Raw genomic sequence first — 17,196 nt, forward strand, 5'->3', positions numbered from 1 at the left:
CTTTAGGGTAAACGTGGTTTTTGGTCTTAACATCAAAATCCTGTATAGGACGAAACTAATGTCATGAGTTGATTTTGAAAATATATAGATGTCTCGAAACGATGACTATATAATAATACCACTAGTGTTACTGTCTTATTGATACGACTTTATTATATTAATATATTTATGTCATCGTTGTTTTTTTTTCTCGTATAGGTATCCGACTGTAGCATGGTGCTGGAAGAGGTACCACAAAAAATGTGTGAAGCGCTGCGGCTTTTCTTGCAAGGACTCGGTTACGGTAAGCCAAACCAGTCTTCGTGCACAGTAAAATAAGCGGAAGTTTTCCTTTTTGTCTAATGCTTCGACGTTTATACGGAAAAATACAAAAAAAAAAAATTTTCAATTAATAATAACAAAAACAATACATCTACGTATAATCATAACATCATCGGAGAACTACCCATATAACAAATTTGTAGTCATATAATATTAAATTCACACATTTGTACGTATTAATCATTATTTAGTCACAATGTGTCGTTATTGTTTTTTTTTTTTGTTTTTTTTTCATTATTAATACATACATTAACAATATATATATATATATATATATACATATATAATATATATATACATGATGGAAATTTATTAATGGTGTCTCTATAGGCGTATATAAGTTTTTTTTTGGGCTCCCCCTCATTCAATTTTGTCAACAAACGAAAAAGTTAGTGCGTTCGCGGATTTGTATTGAAATTAATAAAAATCTTGTTAGATTATTTTCTTGTTTTTGTATTCTGTGCGTTTTTTATGTTTCCGTTCTACTATACACAATATATTAATATCAAATATAGGTTGTCGAGTAAAACGTTTCATTCGTTCGTGTGCGATACGAATCACAACACAATAATTCAATATTATAATATAATATATATACAGTGACGAGACACCTATTACACCAATTTGCTGTGGTATGGTCCGCAAAACAGCGGCGTACTCGTGATTTGAATTTTTTTATCGAACGACCGTCATTACAAAAAAACGTTATGCATTATTCCGGCATTCGTATATTATGACGAAAAACCAAATTCAAATTATAAATCCACTATATATATATATATATATATATATTGAGATAAGTCATCCCGCGTGTACGCCGCTGTGTATATAATATTATATATGTTCATAGAACGATGTATAATAATATGAATTATACCGTTGTCACGTCATATGATATTAACACAATATTATTATTATTATCATAACATTATATTTTTGGTACACTGCAAACATTTACGACACGCATAGTTTATTGTATATTAATATGATATTATTATATTTGTAGCATTTAATAATTTGTGTGCACTATATTATTATTATACATAATAATATACCTATACTGTGTCAACTGTAAATGCAATAACGTTAGGAGTGGTTCGTCGGAGTTATCAATCGCAACAATTGTATAAACGTACAAAATATTATTTTAGACGATCGGCAAAATTGTTTAAAAACGTGTATGCTATTATATAATGATGTGAAAAATAAATTTAGTCGTTATCGAAGTACGTAGGTACAATTTATTTACGCCGCGGGTGTATCACACCAAATTAGATACGGTGTGCACTCAACGTTACTAAACAATTCTATTAGAAATCCTATTTGACCTGAATCGCTCGTGATTTGTCACATTTATAATAATATATACTGTTCAGGTACTAATATTATGTACGGCGTATACTGTTTATTATAAATTATACACAATATAAACCCAAGTAGTGATCATTGCAGGCTATAGTATATCACACATTTCATTTTGTTTATTTATTAATTATTATATATATATATTATTATCATGTATGTTATATATAGAAATATTTATTTGACGAATATGCTACATTATATGTTTGTTTTTGTGTTTTAAAAATATTATTTTACCAACGGTTTTATTACAAACAAATTAAAAATAATTATTCCCTCTCATATCTGACAAGATGTCATGAAAAAATGTTTTTTTTAAAAACTATTATAATGTATGTACGTAAAGATAAATTTGAATCTTTGTTATTAACAAAAGTCAAAAGCTATAATACAATAATATGCATCTTGGTATTAAATAAGGGATAGATTCACGATATTATAATATTGTATTTTAAATTGTAATAAAACAGTGGACTCTATAATAAATAAATATGGATCAATGACATATTTTATATATGTATACAGAAGATGAAGTAATGATATTTTTAAAAAATAAAAAAAATACATATAAATGTACATTAAGTGAATAAATCGAAGTACAGTGAAATTATATAACTTTTTTGTGTTGATATTGTTGTGCGACTGGTGCATATTGACCGTAATACACATAACTTCCTCGATAAGACGGTTAAAATAACTATTCGAATGTTATGATTTTGACATAATATAAGACGTGTATGTACAATTACAACTATAGTGAACGTACGGCTATAGTTAGAACTGATATCAAAATGCGACGTGTTGTTGTATTGCATTGCTCGGTGTCGGTTTATGTTATTTTATACAAATTATTAAATTATATCCACACAATTAAATAAACTGGATATCGTTTAAAACCAGAAGACGGAAGATAGTACAGCTCTCAAACTATAGTCAAACTAAACGCATGTTTTAATTCGTAACATATAATCTAAGATGAATAGACAAAAAATATCCACTTGAAACGTGTCAAGTCCCAAGAAAATATGATAGTTTATTTGTTTAGCTTTAGCATTTTTATAATGTTATCACTCAAAAATATAAAGATCAAATTCAAACCATTATTGTACATTTTAGAATCTATTTGACTCTCGTGAAATGCGTTCGAATTGTATTTCGACATTTTACCTGTTTATCTGTAATGTGTAAAAAGGTTTTATTAAGTAAATTTTATTTATTATTAAATTTTAATCGATGGTCTAATAAAATGAATCATCTTCATAATATTATTACGGTAGAACGAAACCAAGAGAAGGTGGACATTGTGAATCGTTACTGTATTGATACATAGTCGATTTGTGTGCCACCGACCCGCCCGGAAGAAAATTATAGTAGGTATCTATTTTTACAACCCGAAATTAAATTACTTTTGTGCAATTTTTACTTATATAGATAAAGCTTTTTGATGTTTTTCGTTATTTTATTTTTTGTTTTGTATCATAATATTTTCTTTGTATAATTAGCATCAATAGACAATTGATCAGCTGCCAACGCGAATAGCTAATTTTAGAGTTTTATCCGTTGGAAACGGATTACGTATTTCACCTAGAAATTGGTGTGCATGGGGTCTAGAGTATATGAATACCATATTATGTTGAACTTCGTACTATTCTGTTCTTTATTTTACAATAATTGTATATTTTAGTCTACACAAAATATTATACAATATTAGGTAGGTTCCTATACGTCATATTATTATAATTATTCATGTGCGTCATGTTTTCGCTCGTCACGGCTCCGATTGTACACACGCTCGCTTTTCTGATATTTAAACTCGACAAAATTAATCGTGTAAGACAAATAGGTACTGATATAGAGAAAAACCGAGTAAACGCGTTCGTTCTAATTAATTAAGACGCGAATTTACACTCGCATAATATTACGCGTTTCCATTAAACCGCAGAAAGTATAAATTATATTAGTTTTTAAAACTATAGCAATTAAACCCAACAGTGCAATACCTTCAACATAGGTAATATTTCATAATATTTTAATAATAATTTATATTCTCGGAAAAATACACCACGTCAATATGTTATAATGTTGTAATATTTTATTATATAATATTTTCCGATCTGGACGGACATAGAAACGCATATTTTTTTGCACAGAAATCAATAGTTCAATAACGGCTCGCATTAATAATATATATTACCTATTTTAGCGATAGATAACCATAACAATATGTAGGTAATTTCTTCGGGACTATATAGGTAGGTACACGTGTGTGTTGGCATATTTTAATGTGCGGTTTTTTAACGTCGTTTCGTGTTTTCGATTTCAATGATGGACAGTGACGATAACAACTCGACCTTTTCACCCGTTCGTGGCCCACGAGGTGGCATATTATTGTGTTGGATCGTACCTAAAATGCTGTCCGTCCTGTGCAGGTCTAAAGTACAATTGGCTGTGTAATAATTATGTGTATGTTATAATAATATATAGGGCTTGGAAGTTTATGACCTTAAAACATTAAAAAATGACAACAAATATCTTTAAAAAATGACAAATATTTGTTTTAAATTAATAAAAATACATTTTTTTAAATATTTTACTATGAAATTTTATATACATTTATTAAAGCTTACACATTTTGGGTACAATATTATTCACCATAACATGACAGTGACGTGACGACTGTAATCCGCGAGATAAAATCGGACTAATCGGTACTAATCTTGTTCCGTGGTAATTTTCAAGTTGTGAGTTATTAGCATAATGGTCGACAAGAAACGATAACTAGTAAACTAGCGTGAAATTAGTAAAAATGACTAAAAATATCAACAAATTGCTTAAAATAAGTAATAAACACGAAAAAATTCAAAAAATGGAAAATAAAAATTATTTGTTCAGATTCACATGCTAATGAAACATATTTGTGGCCAGGAAAACATCGTCTAAAAGTACCAAAAAAAATTGCAAAATGTATCAATTTCCGAGCCCTAATAATATATAATAAATATAAATTTTTTGGTTTGCCGTTGCAGCCGGTCGACGTCAATCGTGTAACGTGCCTATATACGTTTTGCACGTATTTCACGATGCAATTTGCTCGTGGTATATATACACATATTATATGTACCTATACATTATATACAAATACACGACACGTGTATATTATAATGCTCGTATTGTATTATAATTTATCATACACACTTTACCACATATTATTTTATCTACCAACCCGTCTATTAGTTTTATGCACACGCGAACAAGGAAAATCGTTTAAACGTATTATAATATTATAATATTAGATTGTCGTCGTAATAGTAAAACGAAACAAAAAAAAATTAACCTTTTTTGGAGCGAAAATATCGGACGGGTGCGATTGTAATAATATTGTATTATTATATTATATTAGGTATACATAATTTAATACACACACGCGCGCGCGATGTCACATTTACACGATATCATAATATTATACTATAATGTTGAGATGTATAATTTATAATCGTTACCGCGAAACCACGTTTTCTATACCGCAGTTTGTCCGTCGAACGACGACTACTCTATAATAATATAATACCTGCCGAATACGCAATAATCCAACACACACGCGTCCTAAGACTGGTCGATTGTTATTACTGTTTATTAAAAATGTACGTGTAATATTAATTGACCTGTTGTTGTATGATGTACATGTTGTGTGTGAGACTTGTCAGTTGTACAGAGCGTACAATCAGTCATATTTTTTTGCACGATTGTAATACCTATTATAATACCTATTATATTAATAATGCTGTTTTCAATGTTTTTTTTTTTATAAATGTTATTAAATATTATGTCTATTATCTATGTTTTTTTTTTTGTGTGTGTGCCCTAGTTTATAGACAACAAACTTATATACACTTATATACATTATATAATTTATAACTATTGGACACAATATTAATACTAATAGTATATAATAATATTTACATAATGGTGCTTCTTTTAACCGTTCTTCTTTTGGAATATTAAAAACCTATATTATATAATTCAGCCCTTATTATTTCAATCTTCGTGTTTGCTGGTGGAAACTCAGCGACAATATAGAATTTTATTTTTAAACGATGACCTATATTTTTGATTTCATAATTTGAAGCAGAATAATCTTCTAAAATGCAAAATCGCAAACTTCTAAGTTAATAAAAAAAAAAAATAATTAGATCAATTTTCTGATGTTACTTCCACATCATATTTTAAGAACATTTTTATCCACGAAATTATTAAATTTAAAATGTATTTCTAGTATACACTATACATAATTCATAATATACAATATTCATATTATATACTATAACATATTAAATATGTAATATGTATATTTGACTCGACTCCAGTGGTTTCGCCGACACGCTCGAGAATGACATATGAGACGTTCGAACCGCATATACACATTCTATATTTACCAAAAGAAATGTCAAAAAATTCAACCCTTTTCGAAGTGATCAATATTATATACATAATATAGTGTCGACCATGAAAATAATCTTTCGATATGGTTATAATATATATATATATACACATATATCTCAGTGTGTAGAGTATATATAATATAGTTTACACAGCGTCTGCATGTCGTAATAATATAATATAAATAATTCATACAAATAAACGATATTATTATATTAATATGCATATATAATATAATATAGAAAAATTAACTGTACCTACGCAGTGGCGCTGAACTCGGAAATGTTTTGTGAAGCGAAATCTAAAATTTTTATTCCACCAACCACCCACCCACCGCAACATTCTAGCCATCTAAATTTAAGAAACTAAGCGATCGCATCACACGATAGGTACCTATATAATATGAGTTCGGCGCCACTGTCTGTATCTATGTAATGTATACATATTTATTTTCATGTTTTTTTTTTTGTCCCGTACATGTTGTGTGCGGTGGGTGGTGGCGTCAACGGATGGTCGCCACAGCTGTGAGACTCGGCCGGCCACCGTTGACCGTATCCAGATCGGCTGAAGGTAAAAATGTACTAGCTAATGCATTTAGCGCACGGATGCACGAATAGTTAGCGCACGCACACACACACACGTTACACTCTCACACACACCCGTTACACTCTAACACACACACACACACACACACACACACACACACACACACACACACAAACCGAATACACCCTCCTACCTACCGGGCAAATTGATCGACTAAAAGTATATCAGCTTCGAAAAACGAAATTTGTAACACGTAAGTGTCATAATATAAAATGCTTGTCGGAAGAAAACGGTTTTTCAACGTTTCTATAATATTGTTATATTATATTTTATAATGATGTCTTGCTTATAATCTTCGCCTTAAATACTATCTTATAATAATATATATATAATATGTACTCTCTCATCTTCTCTCTCTCTCTCTCTCTCTCTCTCTCTCTCTCTGTCCCTCTCTCTCTCTCCCTCTCTCTCTCTCTCTCTCTCTCTCTCTCTCTATATATATATATATATATATATATTATATATATCTTCCTCACTCTCTTTCTATCTTTAAAGTTTACTCACTTTCTCACATTTTCAAAACGTGTATCAGAATATTATAACTATGAGGCTGGGCGTTAAGGAGTTTATGATGAGATGGATGATTTTTTTCGACGTGTTAAAGTTCTTCATTCAAAAGTGACATAATTATTGTTTTGCATTTCAAATAAAAATTACAGTTATATTTACAATTAAACTATGTCTATTATTTACGTGTATTAAATTGTCTTAATTTCTTATGGTCATTGTTGTAAACTTGTAAATAAACTTTTGAGTATAAAACTTTTGTATTCTATATTCGATAATATTTTGTGATATAATATAATGATTTTATAGAACTAAATTTAATACTGATATTTTTTGTTTGGCGGAGTTCAAAAACAATATTGAAACGATGAAAACTAAATTATAAAAATATAAACTTTTAAGTTTTAACCGATACTGTTGATTTAAAAAAAAGTTTCCTCTATAATAACTGATATTAAAAAGTTACTCGACCAGGATATTTTTTTTATATTTTTTTATTCCAAATTAACTTATATTATCACGAAATAATTATTGGAAAAATTAAAAGTTAATTTTAACGTCCAGCCTTACCCATATTATATTATATTCAAACACCTATATAAATGCAGCGCTGTTTGTTTTCGAACACACGTTATTATATAACTAATCCTATTACTTTTATAAGTATAAAATATCATCACATGCTTATGTAGATTTAATTTATGTATGCGTGTTCAAGTTCAAAACCATCAATAATTTTAAATAATTCGTTCCGGCTTTGACCTAACTAAATAAACATAGGTTTTTTGTGGGGGGGGGGGGGGTGTCAGCCGTTATTATAAAAACTTTTATTTTTCATGGGGATTTGTTCGTGTCGATTGCTCAAAATTCACTCAATGACTAACAATTATATTTATGATAACCAATGTAAATCAAATTGCAAAAACTTGTTGTTTATTTCATCTTGAGTTTATATATTTAAAAAAATTTCTTTTCGAGTGCTTTATAGAATAAGTTTAAAGTTATCATTTGCATGGATTCCGAAATCGTTCAAGCGCGTTTATAACGCGTTACTGACACACTCGAGTAATCAAAATTTAGATTAACTATTTTAGCCGTATAAAAATAGCACGGTCTCTATAATCAAATTGGTATAATATTATAATTTATAATCGTCCAACGTAGCAATATGATGATTTCGTATAAGTCTGTTCCGCAAACTATAACAATATGTCAATATTAGGTAGTTAGGCAGGTACTAGCCTTAGTTGTTAAATCGCTAAAGAAGTTCAGACGTTTACTAATTGGATCTATTTAATATTTGATCATTTCAAGACTGAAATTATATCTAAAATTAAATTTATATAATATAAAACACAACAAAACCAAAACATAAATACGCGTAAATTGTTTTTAGTTTTAAATGAGATGTTGTAAAATGATTTTAAAAACAAATAAATTCATTTAAATATAAATGTATGTTTTGTTATAATATATGAAAAAAAATCTCTACCTATATATATATTGATATATATTATTATATAATACATATTTTCTAATCATGTAATTTTGTATTGCAATTATTTATTATAATTTTTTTGAAATTCGGGATTATTTGTAATCGTAGATACCAATATATATATGATAAATACTTTGATATAATATTTAACTTATTTTGAGTTGAAACTAACTATGTGTTTTAAAAATATCTATGCATTTTTTAGTTAATAGGTATATTATAATATATATTATTATCACAGTAATTTATTCTGCCGTAAATTGCTTGATGGAAACTCTCTTGATTACAATATGCACCGATAATCGCGTCATATTATTATTAATAAATTATCGATCAGCTGGTATAGTACTATAAAACTAACAACAACTTACAACAGTTATAATAATCATATTAAAATAATTATACTAATATTATCATCGCTGGGCTGCCATTAAACGAATTTAATAATCCATAAATATACAATTTGTCATCTTCATTTGTGAACATCATTATTATTGAGTGGACTTCATTCCAATTATTAAACTATCCATTGCACGTTGGTGCATAATGTATATTACGTACAAAAATTAAATTTTAAAAATATTGCTTGAATTATTAATAGTGACTTGTTATATTCCAAACATATATCTAGCAATTAATTATACCTATATACAAATAAAATAAATGTTTCTTTTACTTTGAACCGATTATTAAACGAATAATAATTAGTGAAACACATTTTATACATTTTATACATTCACATTATTTTATTAATTTTATTATACTCATAAATATAATATAAACTCTTTAGCTATAAAATGTTGTTGTAAAAAGTCAATTGTATTTAAGACATTTATAGAATGTTATTATAAACTTAGGTGTTAATGGTAATTTGGATAAGAAATAATGATCCCGACAAAACATTCGGTATAGCCGTATAGGTTCACCTAAAATGATACGAGTTTGTAATAAACAATGAATTCGATTAAAAATTTTCCGAAGATATTTCAAAATTAACGAAAACAAATTTATTCAAGCATATACTACGAGATCATGGGTAAATTGTATACAAAAAAAATTAATTACTTACGGTAAATTTGCATCCCGGTTAATAACTATTTATCATAATAGTTTAGGTATGACATTTTGCATGGATAATGTTTGATAATTTTAAATATGCTTATATTTTTTATGTATATTAGTATATTATATACAGATATATTAAAGGACATAGGTAGAGAGTATATTTTTATTTAAATGTTGAAAGTTGAACTTTAACTTTTTCTTTAGTTTCAGTATTTTTTATTAAATATTATAATATATACTTAGTAACTTTTAGAAGATAAATATTTTTACAATTTAAAATACATTAAAGTTTTCTTAGTTTAATTATGTGTATATAATGATATAATATCATAGCGTACACAGTAGATACTCATTTTTTGTATCTATTATAGCAGTACTAAAATTAGATTTATATAAACTATTAAATAGGTATGTAGATAATTCATTATTTACTGAAGTCAGCTATTGCATATACATAAAATATAACTTTTATTATAAATATTGAAACAAAAATTTTTATTAATTGTATTTGATTAATATAAAGCTTGTTGAAATAATATTTATACCTAGGTCTTCAAAAACACATATTTTTTAAAACTGTTTACGCATTAAAAACAATATAATTTATTTAGAATTTTTAATTTAAATATATTTTATTGTAAAAAAAACCCTTCCTAAATTACTTAGGCATTATACAATTTTGGCGTTCCCAAATAAAATGAAAATGATCAAACTGAATGTCAGATAATTTAGAGCGATAAAAAAAATTATGCACTATTATACTAAACCGACAGTATATGAAATACAACACACCCTTTTCGGCCTTTTCCCACCCTAAGGTGTTCATGGAATGACATTTTTCTCATAAAAGGTACCTAGTAGAAGTGTGCTTTAGTATAATTTTAATTTAATTAGTTTATGTAGACATACCTACTATTATTATTATTTCGTTATATTATTATGTTATGTTGTGCATGCTGGTCGAATAGATTAATTTCACAAGTCTATTTTTCTTCCATTCGAACACGTAGTTTTTGTGTCAACGTATCTGTATGATACGTACCTATAATGTGTCAGTGGCGTATATATAGGGTTTCGGCACGTGGGCGAGAGGGTGGTCACGAGGCGTATAAGTCCAGATTACTATACAGGCTGCTCCAAGTCTTATAATATATAAAACACGACGGTGAGTTGAGGAAATAATCGCCTTGTATACTGGTAAACTCGATTGGGGCGGGACCGATATATGATCGACCACCCGCGTAAATATACGCCACCGACAATTATAATATTTGTTATTATAATATGATCGCATGCATCGAATAATAATATTTTATATAAAAAAAACGATAATTATTATTATTTTATTATATTATTATCATCGTACCTATATACGACGAATGTTTTTAATATTATAAATTATATTATATGCGTTGTCGTCATCGTCAGCGTTCGCAGTTCGCGTAAATTTCATAAAATGTATTTATTTATTTTTTAAAAATATTATGTTTTTAGTTTCGTCGTCGCGGTATCGTTATAATATCTCATCGGCGGGATGGTCGGGCCCGCGGGACCTGGCCAACCCGCCGACGACCGACCGACTGATCGCGCGCGTAGTCTATAATGACGGCCGTGCCATTTTTTTGCAGTGATATCGAAATCCATAAGACAGTCCACGTCCAAAGACAGCGTTCGCAGCTCGCCGTGGCCGTTCAGAATCACCGAAAACCCGCTGACGGCATGATGACATGATACGTCTAAGGCGATTATGTTATCAGCGTGCGCAGGTCGTTTGGTGGCGAGGCGGCAGGTTGGTGCTATAGCAACAGTTCTACAATAATAATATTATAGGTATACGCATATATATATATATGTATTATATATATAAGATGACATGACATAAAATGTGCACTCGTCCAGTTTCGCGGCGTGAGCGAGCATCGCAAGTGAGCCGTTGAAAAAAATGTCAAAAATAAACCGAACCGTTTACCGATTAGTACCTATAGTCGAAAAAGGACAAATAATAATATTATTGTATAGTTTATAATAGGTATATAAATGGTCAGGCTAGTTTGTTTTTTTAGACGATTTTATATCTATATATATATTATAAAATATATGTATATGGTGTATACCTGAATATAATATTATAATAATAACCAGTTATATATGTAATGACGTTAGGGATATTGAGACTCATATCATCAAAAAAAGCTTCAGATGTAGTTTTTGCTAAGCGGAGAAAAAACTCCGTACATATTGTTATGTTTAGGTACGCCTAAAAATTAAATTAAATTAATATATTATTATAATAATAATCGTTAATGAATAATGAAAAAAAAAAATGACGAGATTAACGAGTTAGTTTAATAGACTGCACAAACACCTGCGCTTTTTTATTGTTTTTTTTTTATTTATATTTTACGTTGTTGATTATTGATGTTAATAATAGTTTGTTAAGTGTTGCTGTTATTTAATCAGATATATTGTACACATCGCGGATGTTATGTACCGTTCTGTATGATATAAAGATGGATTGTGATAAGTAACAATATATAACAATGAAATTTATAACTATACATATTTGTAATTTTAATTGTTGCATATGTCTTTAAATAATTATTTACATTGATTATACGCCCGCTGTTTGTTCGTTATTACCTATTTATACCTGAAGTCAAGCGTTGGCGTATGTACCGCGGTACATCCATATACCTATGTAACGTGTACGTATTATTATTATCGAAGTACCTCATACCTATAATATAACATAATGATAATATAAATATTAATAATATTTGCTATAAAGTAGAAATATTACTGTATGTACCTATATTATATTAATATTAATAATTTAATATGTCTCGTTCAAACGATATTACGTAGTACTCTTGAACTTTAAAACGTTACGCGACAGAACACGTAGGTTGTAGATATTGACAGGTGGTATTATAGAAATACCTAAATACATAAATTACAATCGAACGTCATCCACTTATTTGCGATAAAAATGCAATTAAAAAGTAAGAAACTGTAATAAGGTCAAAATGTGGAAATAAGGTTTTGAAAATTACAAAAATGAAAACATTGAAACGATCGTTTATCGATAAACCAATGATTCGGACAAAATATAAACGTGACCAACAAAAAAATCATTATGAACAAAATACAATATAATATTTATAGATACAGCACCAATGTTTTTATGAGCTTAAGGTAAGTGTAAAAACAATTTATTTAAAACAATTTTTTAAAAATAAGACTTTTTATTGTTTGAACTGTTTTTAGTTGAGAATTTATATAGCTACAGTACCTATATATTCACCATTTTTACAAAATAAATGGATTTTTTTTTAAGATGGGATTTCCTGTCTTTTTTACATTTTTTTAAATATCAAATACTTAGAAGTTAGGTTATTATATAATTTAGCTAACTATGTAAAAAATATCTAAAAGCAGCCTAATAAACAAAAAACTAAAAAGATTTATTTTTGTATAGAAATGTTGTGTTTAGTTCAAATAATAAAAAATAATTATTGACCAAATTGAAAAAAAATAAATTAGAAAAATATAATATACCTAGGTACCTAGTTGTTATGTTGAAAAATCATCTCGTATGTGTTAAAGTACATTTAAAGTTTTTGATTGTGTTATTTTAATATTGTATGCATACCGTACAACAGAACAACATATTATTATACTTTTATAGTTTTATCATAACTACCTTAGTACCTTCTATTAAATATCTATATATTTTTTCATTGAATAAAGAGAACATTTTTAATAGGCGATTACCTATAAAGTACTTTTTATCACTATTTTCGATCATTGTATATTTTTACTGCAGTAGGTACCTACCTAAAGAATACATAAAATATTACAATAAATTAATGAGATCAATGGGCTATGAACACATAAACCTAATATATGTCATATATATTTTACCAATTATTAACTTTATCACGGTAAATTGCACGCATGTTTAAAGCCTGAAAAGGTTTATCAGGTATAATATGCGATAGATGATAATTAATTTCATCAAACACACATTTATAATAAAATTTGTAATAAAAACCAATATTTAGATTAAAAAATGAAACAATATTGTTTTAGATTAGAAGAAGATTTCTATATTTTATTATAATTAGTATATAATATTTTCTATTGCTATTTTTTATTTATAGACGACATATGAAATCACATAATATGTTATAAATTATGATTAATCAATTTCGCTGTTTATTGTTGGTTGAATTGGTTTCGGCTGCAGCTGTTGCAGTCCATTGGGCGTTGTTTGCAGATTTGTTGTTGTTGGTACAACTGTTGTCGCAGAGCAGCGCTCATGCCGTTCTCCATGATTTTCTGTAGATTTTGTCCAATCTCCCTTGCTAATTTTTCGTTAGTGTTTTTTGGTAGATCGAATTTTCCAATATCGTATCTGAGACCTTCCAATTTAATGTTGGCTTCCTCGACGTTGAATTTGTAAGCACCGTTATCCAGTGGTACGCGTTTCATGACGGCACTAGCAACAATGTTTTTAGCGGTGAATTTTACGTTGTTTATGTTGATCTTTTGGTTTAATTTTTGAGCAACAATATCGGATTCCCAAGTGGGCTGTTTAGCCAACAAAACCTTGACTTTCAATTTGTAACCGTTTCCAGATTGGTTTTGACGGAAAGCGACGTACTGGACTGTCTTCTGTTTTTTGAATTGATAGCTGGATTGATCGTCGTTCCATGAGTGAGATTTTACAAAAGAAACGGAGAGTTGAGTTTTCTTGTTTTCAATGTCTAAACTGAGTTTTTTGTTCAATGGCATTTCAAAGGTAGATTCGATTTCAGATCTTAAACATCCGACCAAATCGTTGTAAGAGTTGCGGATCATTTCACTTTCAATTTCTGAGTTTAATAGTTTAACGTAATTGTTTTCAATTATTTCCTTGATCAATTGGTTATCAGAAGAATCTTCGATGTTTTTGAACACAAGTTGGGTATTTCCATTGCGGGAATGGGCGTAGTTGCGGTTGGGGTTTTCTAATTCGGTGGACACGTCCATTTCGGTGTTGAACAAATTCAAATTGAAAGATTTTTTAAGTCCTTCGTTGGCGTTGAATTTAGCCTTCACCCACAAACTTTGAAAGAAGTATTCCAAATCAACCTAACAAAATGTATAAAATATTATTACCTATTGATATAGTTAAAATACAATTCAAAAACTAGTTTCTACTTACGCAATTCCTCTCTGTGTTTAAATACATGGACTTGATGACACCGTGGTTGAGACCGTATACATTGCTCTCGTTGATATTAAGGTACTGTTGATGATGCATTGGCATAGCGTGTTGTCTTAAGGCGAATGATTCATGAGCTTGGTTGGTTTGGATGGTTCCGTTACTTGCAGTATATTTATCCATGATGGTAAAGAATCTAACCATTTTCTGTGCAACCTGAAGTCCAATTTCGTTGGACAAATCATTATTATGGTGGTCCTTAACGTAATCTTCTTGGGAAGAGTCTGATGATCCATAGTTTTGACTTGCACGATTTTTGTTGTTGGACGTTTGTTGGTTAACTTCCTCTTGGCTTTGTTGGTTGAAGTTTCTGGAAGTTTGGGATTTACTCCACTGATTCTCGCTTTGGAATACCTCGTGGCTGTTGGTTTTAATTGCTTGGTTTTGACTGTTCTTCTTCATCGAACGACTAGGAGCTTGGATATTCCAGTTAGACTCGCTGAACTCATTCAAGTCTTGGTTGTTTTGTTGGTTTTGATTGTTCAAAAACCTCTCATTAGAGCTTTCCTGGTTGATGTTGCGCTGTTGGTTCAATTCTTCGTTGAGTTGTTGGTATTGATTTGCACCATTGTTGCTATTGTACTGGACGTAACGATCATTTGTATATTCTTGAGTGTTATGTCCAATTTCAGTTTGTGTATCATGATGATGATGAGTCGAATCTAGAACCGAACAAAAAGAAACAATATAAAAATATGTTTGTGCAAATCTATAAGGTCATAAATATTTTAATCTCTCAAAATTGTTTTATATTAAGAAATAGTTATGAACATTGAACACTGGTTACAAAGAATAAACAACAATATAAACGACTACACTGATAAAAATAATTCAGTGATGGGTATAAACGAGTCAAAAAGCTTAAGCTAAATTAATTTTAACTTTTAATTCCATTTGTTATTAACTTAAATTTTAAATTGATTTGCATTGATATTAACTTAACAAATAACAAGCTACTTGCAGCAAAATCCAAGCAATGTTTATTAATAATGAATTAAATAATATATATAATAAAATGTCTATCGATGATACATAATAGGAATTTAAATGTAATTCTAGAAATTTCTTATTGTTGTTGTCATTAACCAGAACAATAATAAAAATGTTTTTATTATAATATACCGGCATTTATTTTAAACTCTCTATTGGCTAATTATAAGTTTAAAAAATAAGTTTGCTTAAATGAATTTAATAAGTTAATTGTTGGTTTATATAATTATATGTCATAACTTTATTATAACTAAACTAAGTTTTGAAAAATATTATATTATAAAACAATGAGGTAATATTTAAAATAATTACTAATATCAAATCAACTATTATAAAAATTAACAAATAAATAAATTGATTACAACTATGCTAATACTTACGGGCTTGTGAGCCAGCTAAGGCTACAAATCCAATCACGACAGCGGCGAACAGCTTCATGGTAAAAGAATTGTTTGGTAGCTGTTCAATTTGCATCAAACAACTGTTGAATGATAATTTTTGAATAGTGCAGCCCCGTTATATACCTACTAAAAAACCTACCTTTAAAAAATGTGTTGATAAGTGTTCAATAGTATTTGCATTCATACAATTTTAGGTAGATGTTTATAAAAATATACATATTGTTATCTAGAGAAAAAAATGCACAGTTCACAAAATAACGATTATATTTATACCCATCTACACTTTAGCTGATTGGCACTTTTTAATGAAAAAAATAAATAGGTTGTAATATAATATTAATTTTATGCATAAGTGAAACGGTGTTTTGAGTTTTACGCGATATTTAATTTATTAACACATATACTGTAACCAAGTTTTGAGAAATATTAGACATAGTGCTTGTCATAGAATATTAAGGGAATATACTTCAAGACTGAATACTACTTTTAATTATATAACAAAGTTGGGCAAGTGGGTAAATCGAGTGGATCACTGTAATGGGTGTGTTAAATTGTAATACAATGATATATCATTGTATAAAAAATCGTTTCTAAGCGGAGACAGACCGTCCATAAATATCATATTTCGTTGAAATAACTTAAAATGTCTATACAAATATACAAAATAGTAATTTTATATTTTACATATTTTTGAGTTTCAATAAGAACTACATATGATAAACCTTGTAACTATTCAATTT

At 28.6% G+C, this 17,196-nt stretch overlaps 2 protein-coding genes across 6 annotated transcripts in view; one reads left to right on the top strand and one right to left on the bottom strand.

Annotated features, from left to right (window-relative positions):
- LOC100165472 (protein NDRG1) overlaps positions 1-12,412 on the top strand; it is an 83,330-nt gene extending 70,918 nt beyond the window's left edge. For 3 of the 5 annotated variants that reach the window (XM_016801696.2, XM_001950709.5, XM_008181429.3), the window contains 3 exons: positions 199-283; positions 6,643-6,690; positions 11,425-12,356. In XM_016801696.2, coding sequence (XP_016657185.1) covers positions 199-283; positions 6,643-6,690; positions 11,425-11,519 — 228 coding nt within the window. In that variant the 3' untranslated portion in view covers positions 11,520-12,356. Of the gene's footprint in view, positions 1-198; positions 284-6,642; positions 6,920-11,424 lie in introns of all 5 variants that reach the window. The other 2 variants (XR_001678917.2, XM_016801697.2) reach the window with 2 other exon arrangements.
- Positions 12,413-13,927: 1,515 nt separating this feature from the next.
- On the bottom strand, positions 13,928-16,568 carry LOC100574035 (putative uncharacterized protein DDB_G0282499). Its single transcript, XM_003242151.3, has 3 exons — positions 16,436-16,568; positions 15,006-15,727; positions 13,928-14,932 (listed from the first exon to the last, which is right to left on the bottom strand). The coding sequence occupies exons 1-3, from the start codon at positions 16,527-16,529 to the stop codon at positions 14,015-14,017; spliced, it is 1,734 nt and encodes a 577-aa protein (XP_003242199.1). The 5' UTR covers positions 16,530-16,568; the 3' UTR covers positions 13,928-14,014.
- Positions 16,569-17,196: the final 628 nt, after the last annotated feature.

This window comes from Acyrthosiphon pisum, chromosome A2, assembly GCF_005508785.2.
Source record: "Acyrthosiphon pisum isolate AL4f chromosome A2, pea_aphid_22Mar2018_4r6ur, whole genome shotgun sequence".
NCBI classification, from domain to species: domain Eukaryota; kingdom Metazoa; phylum Arthropoda; class Insecta; order Hemiptera; family Aphididae; genus Acyrthosiphon; species Acyrthosiphon pisum.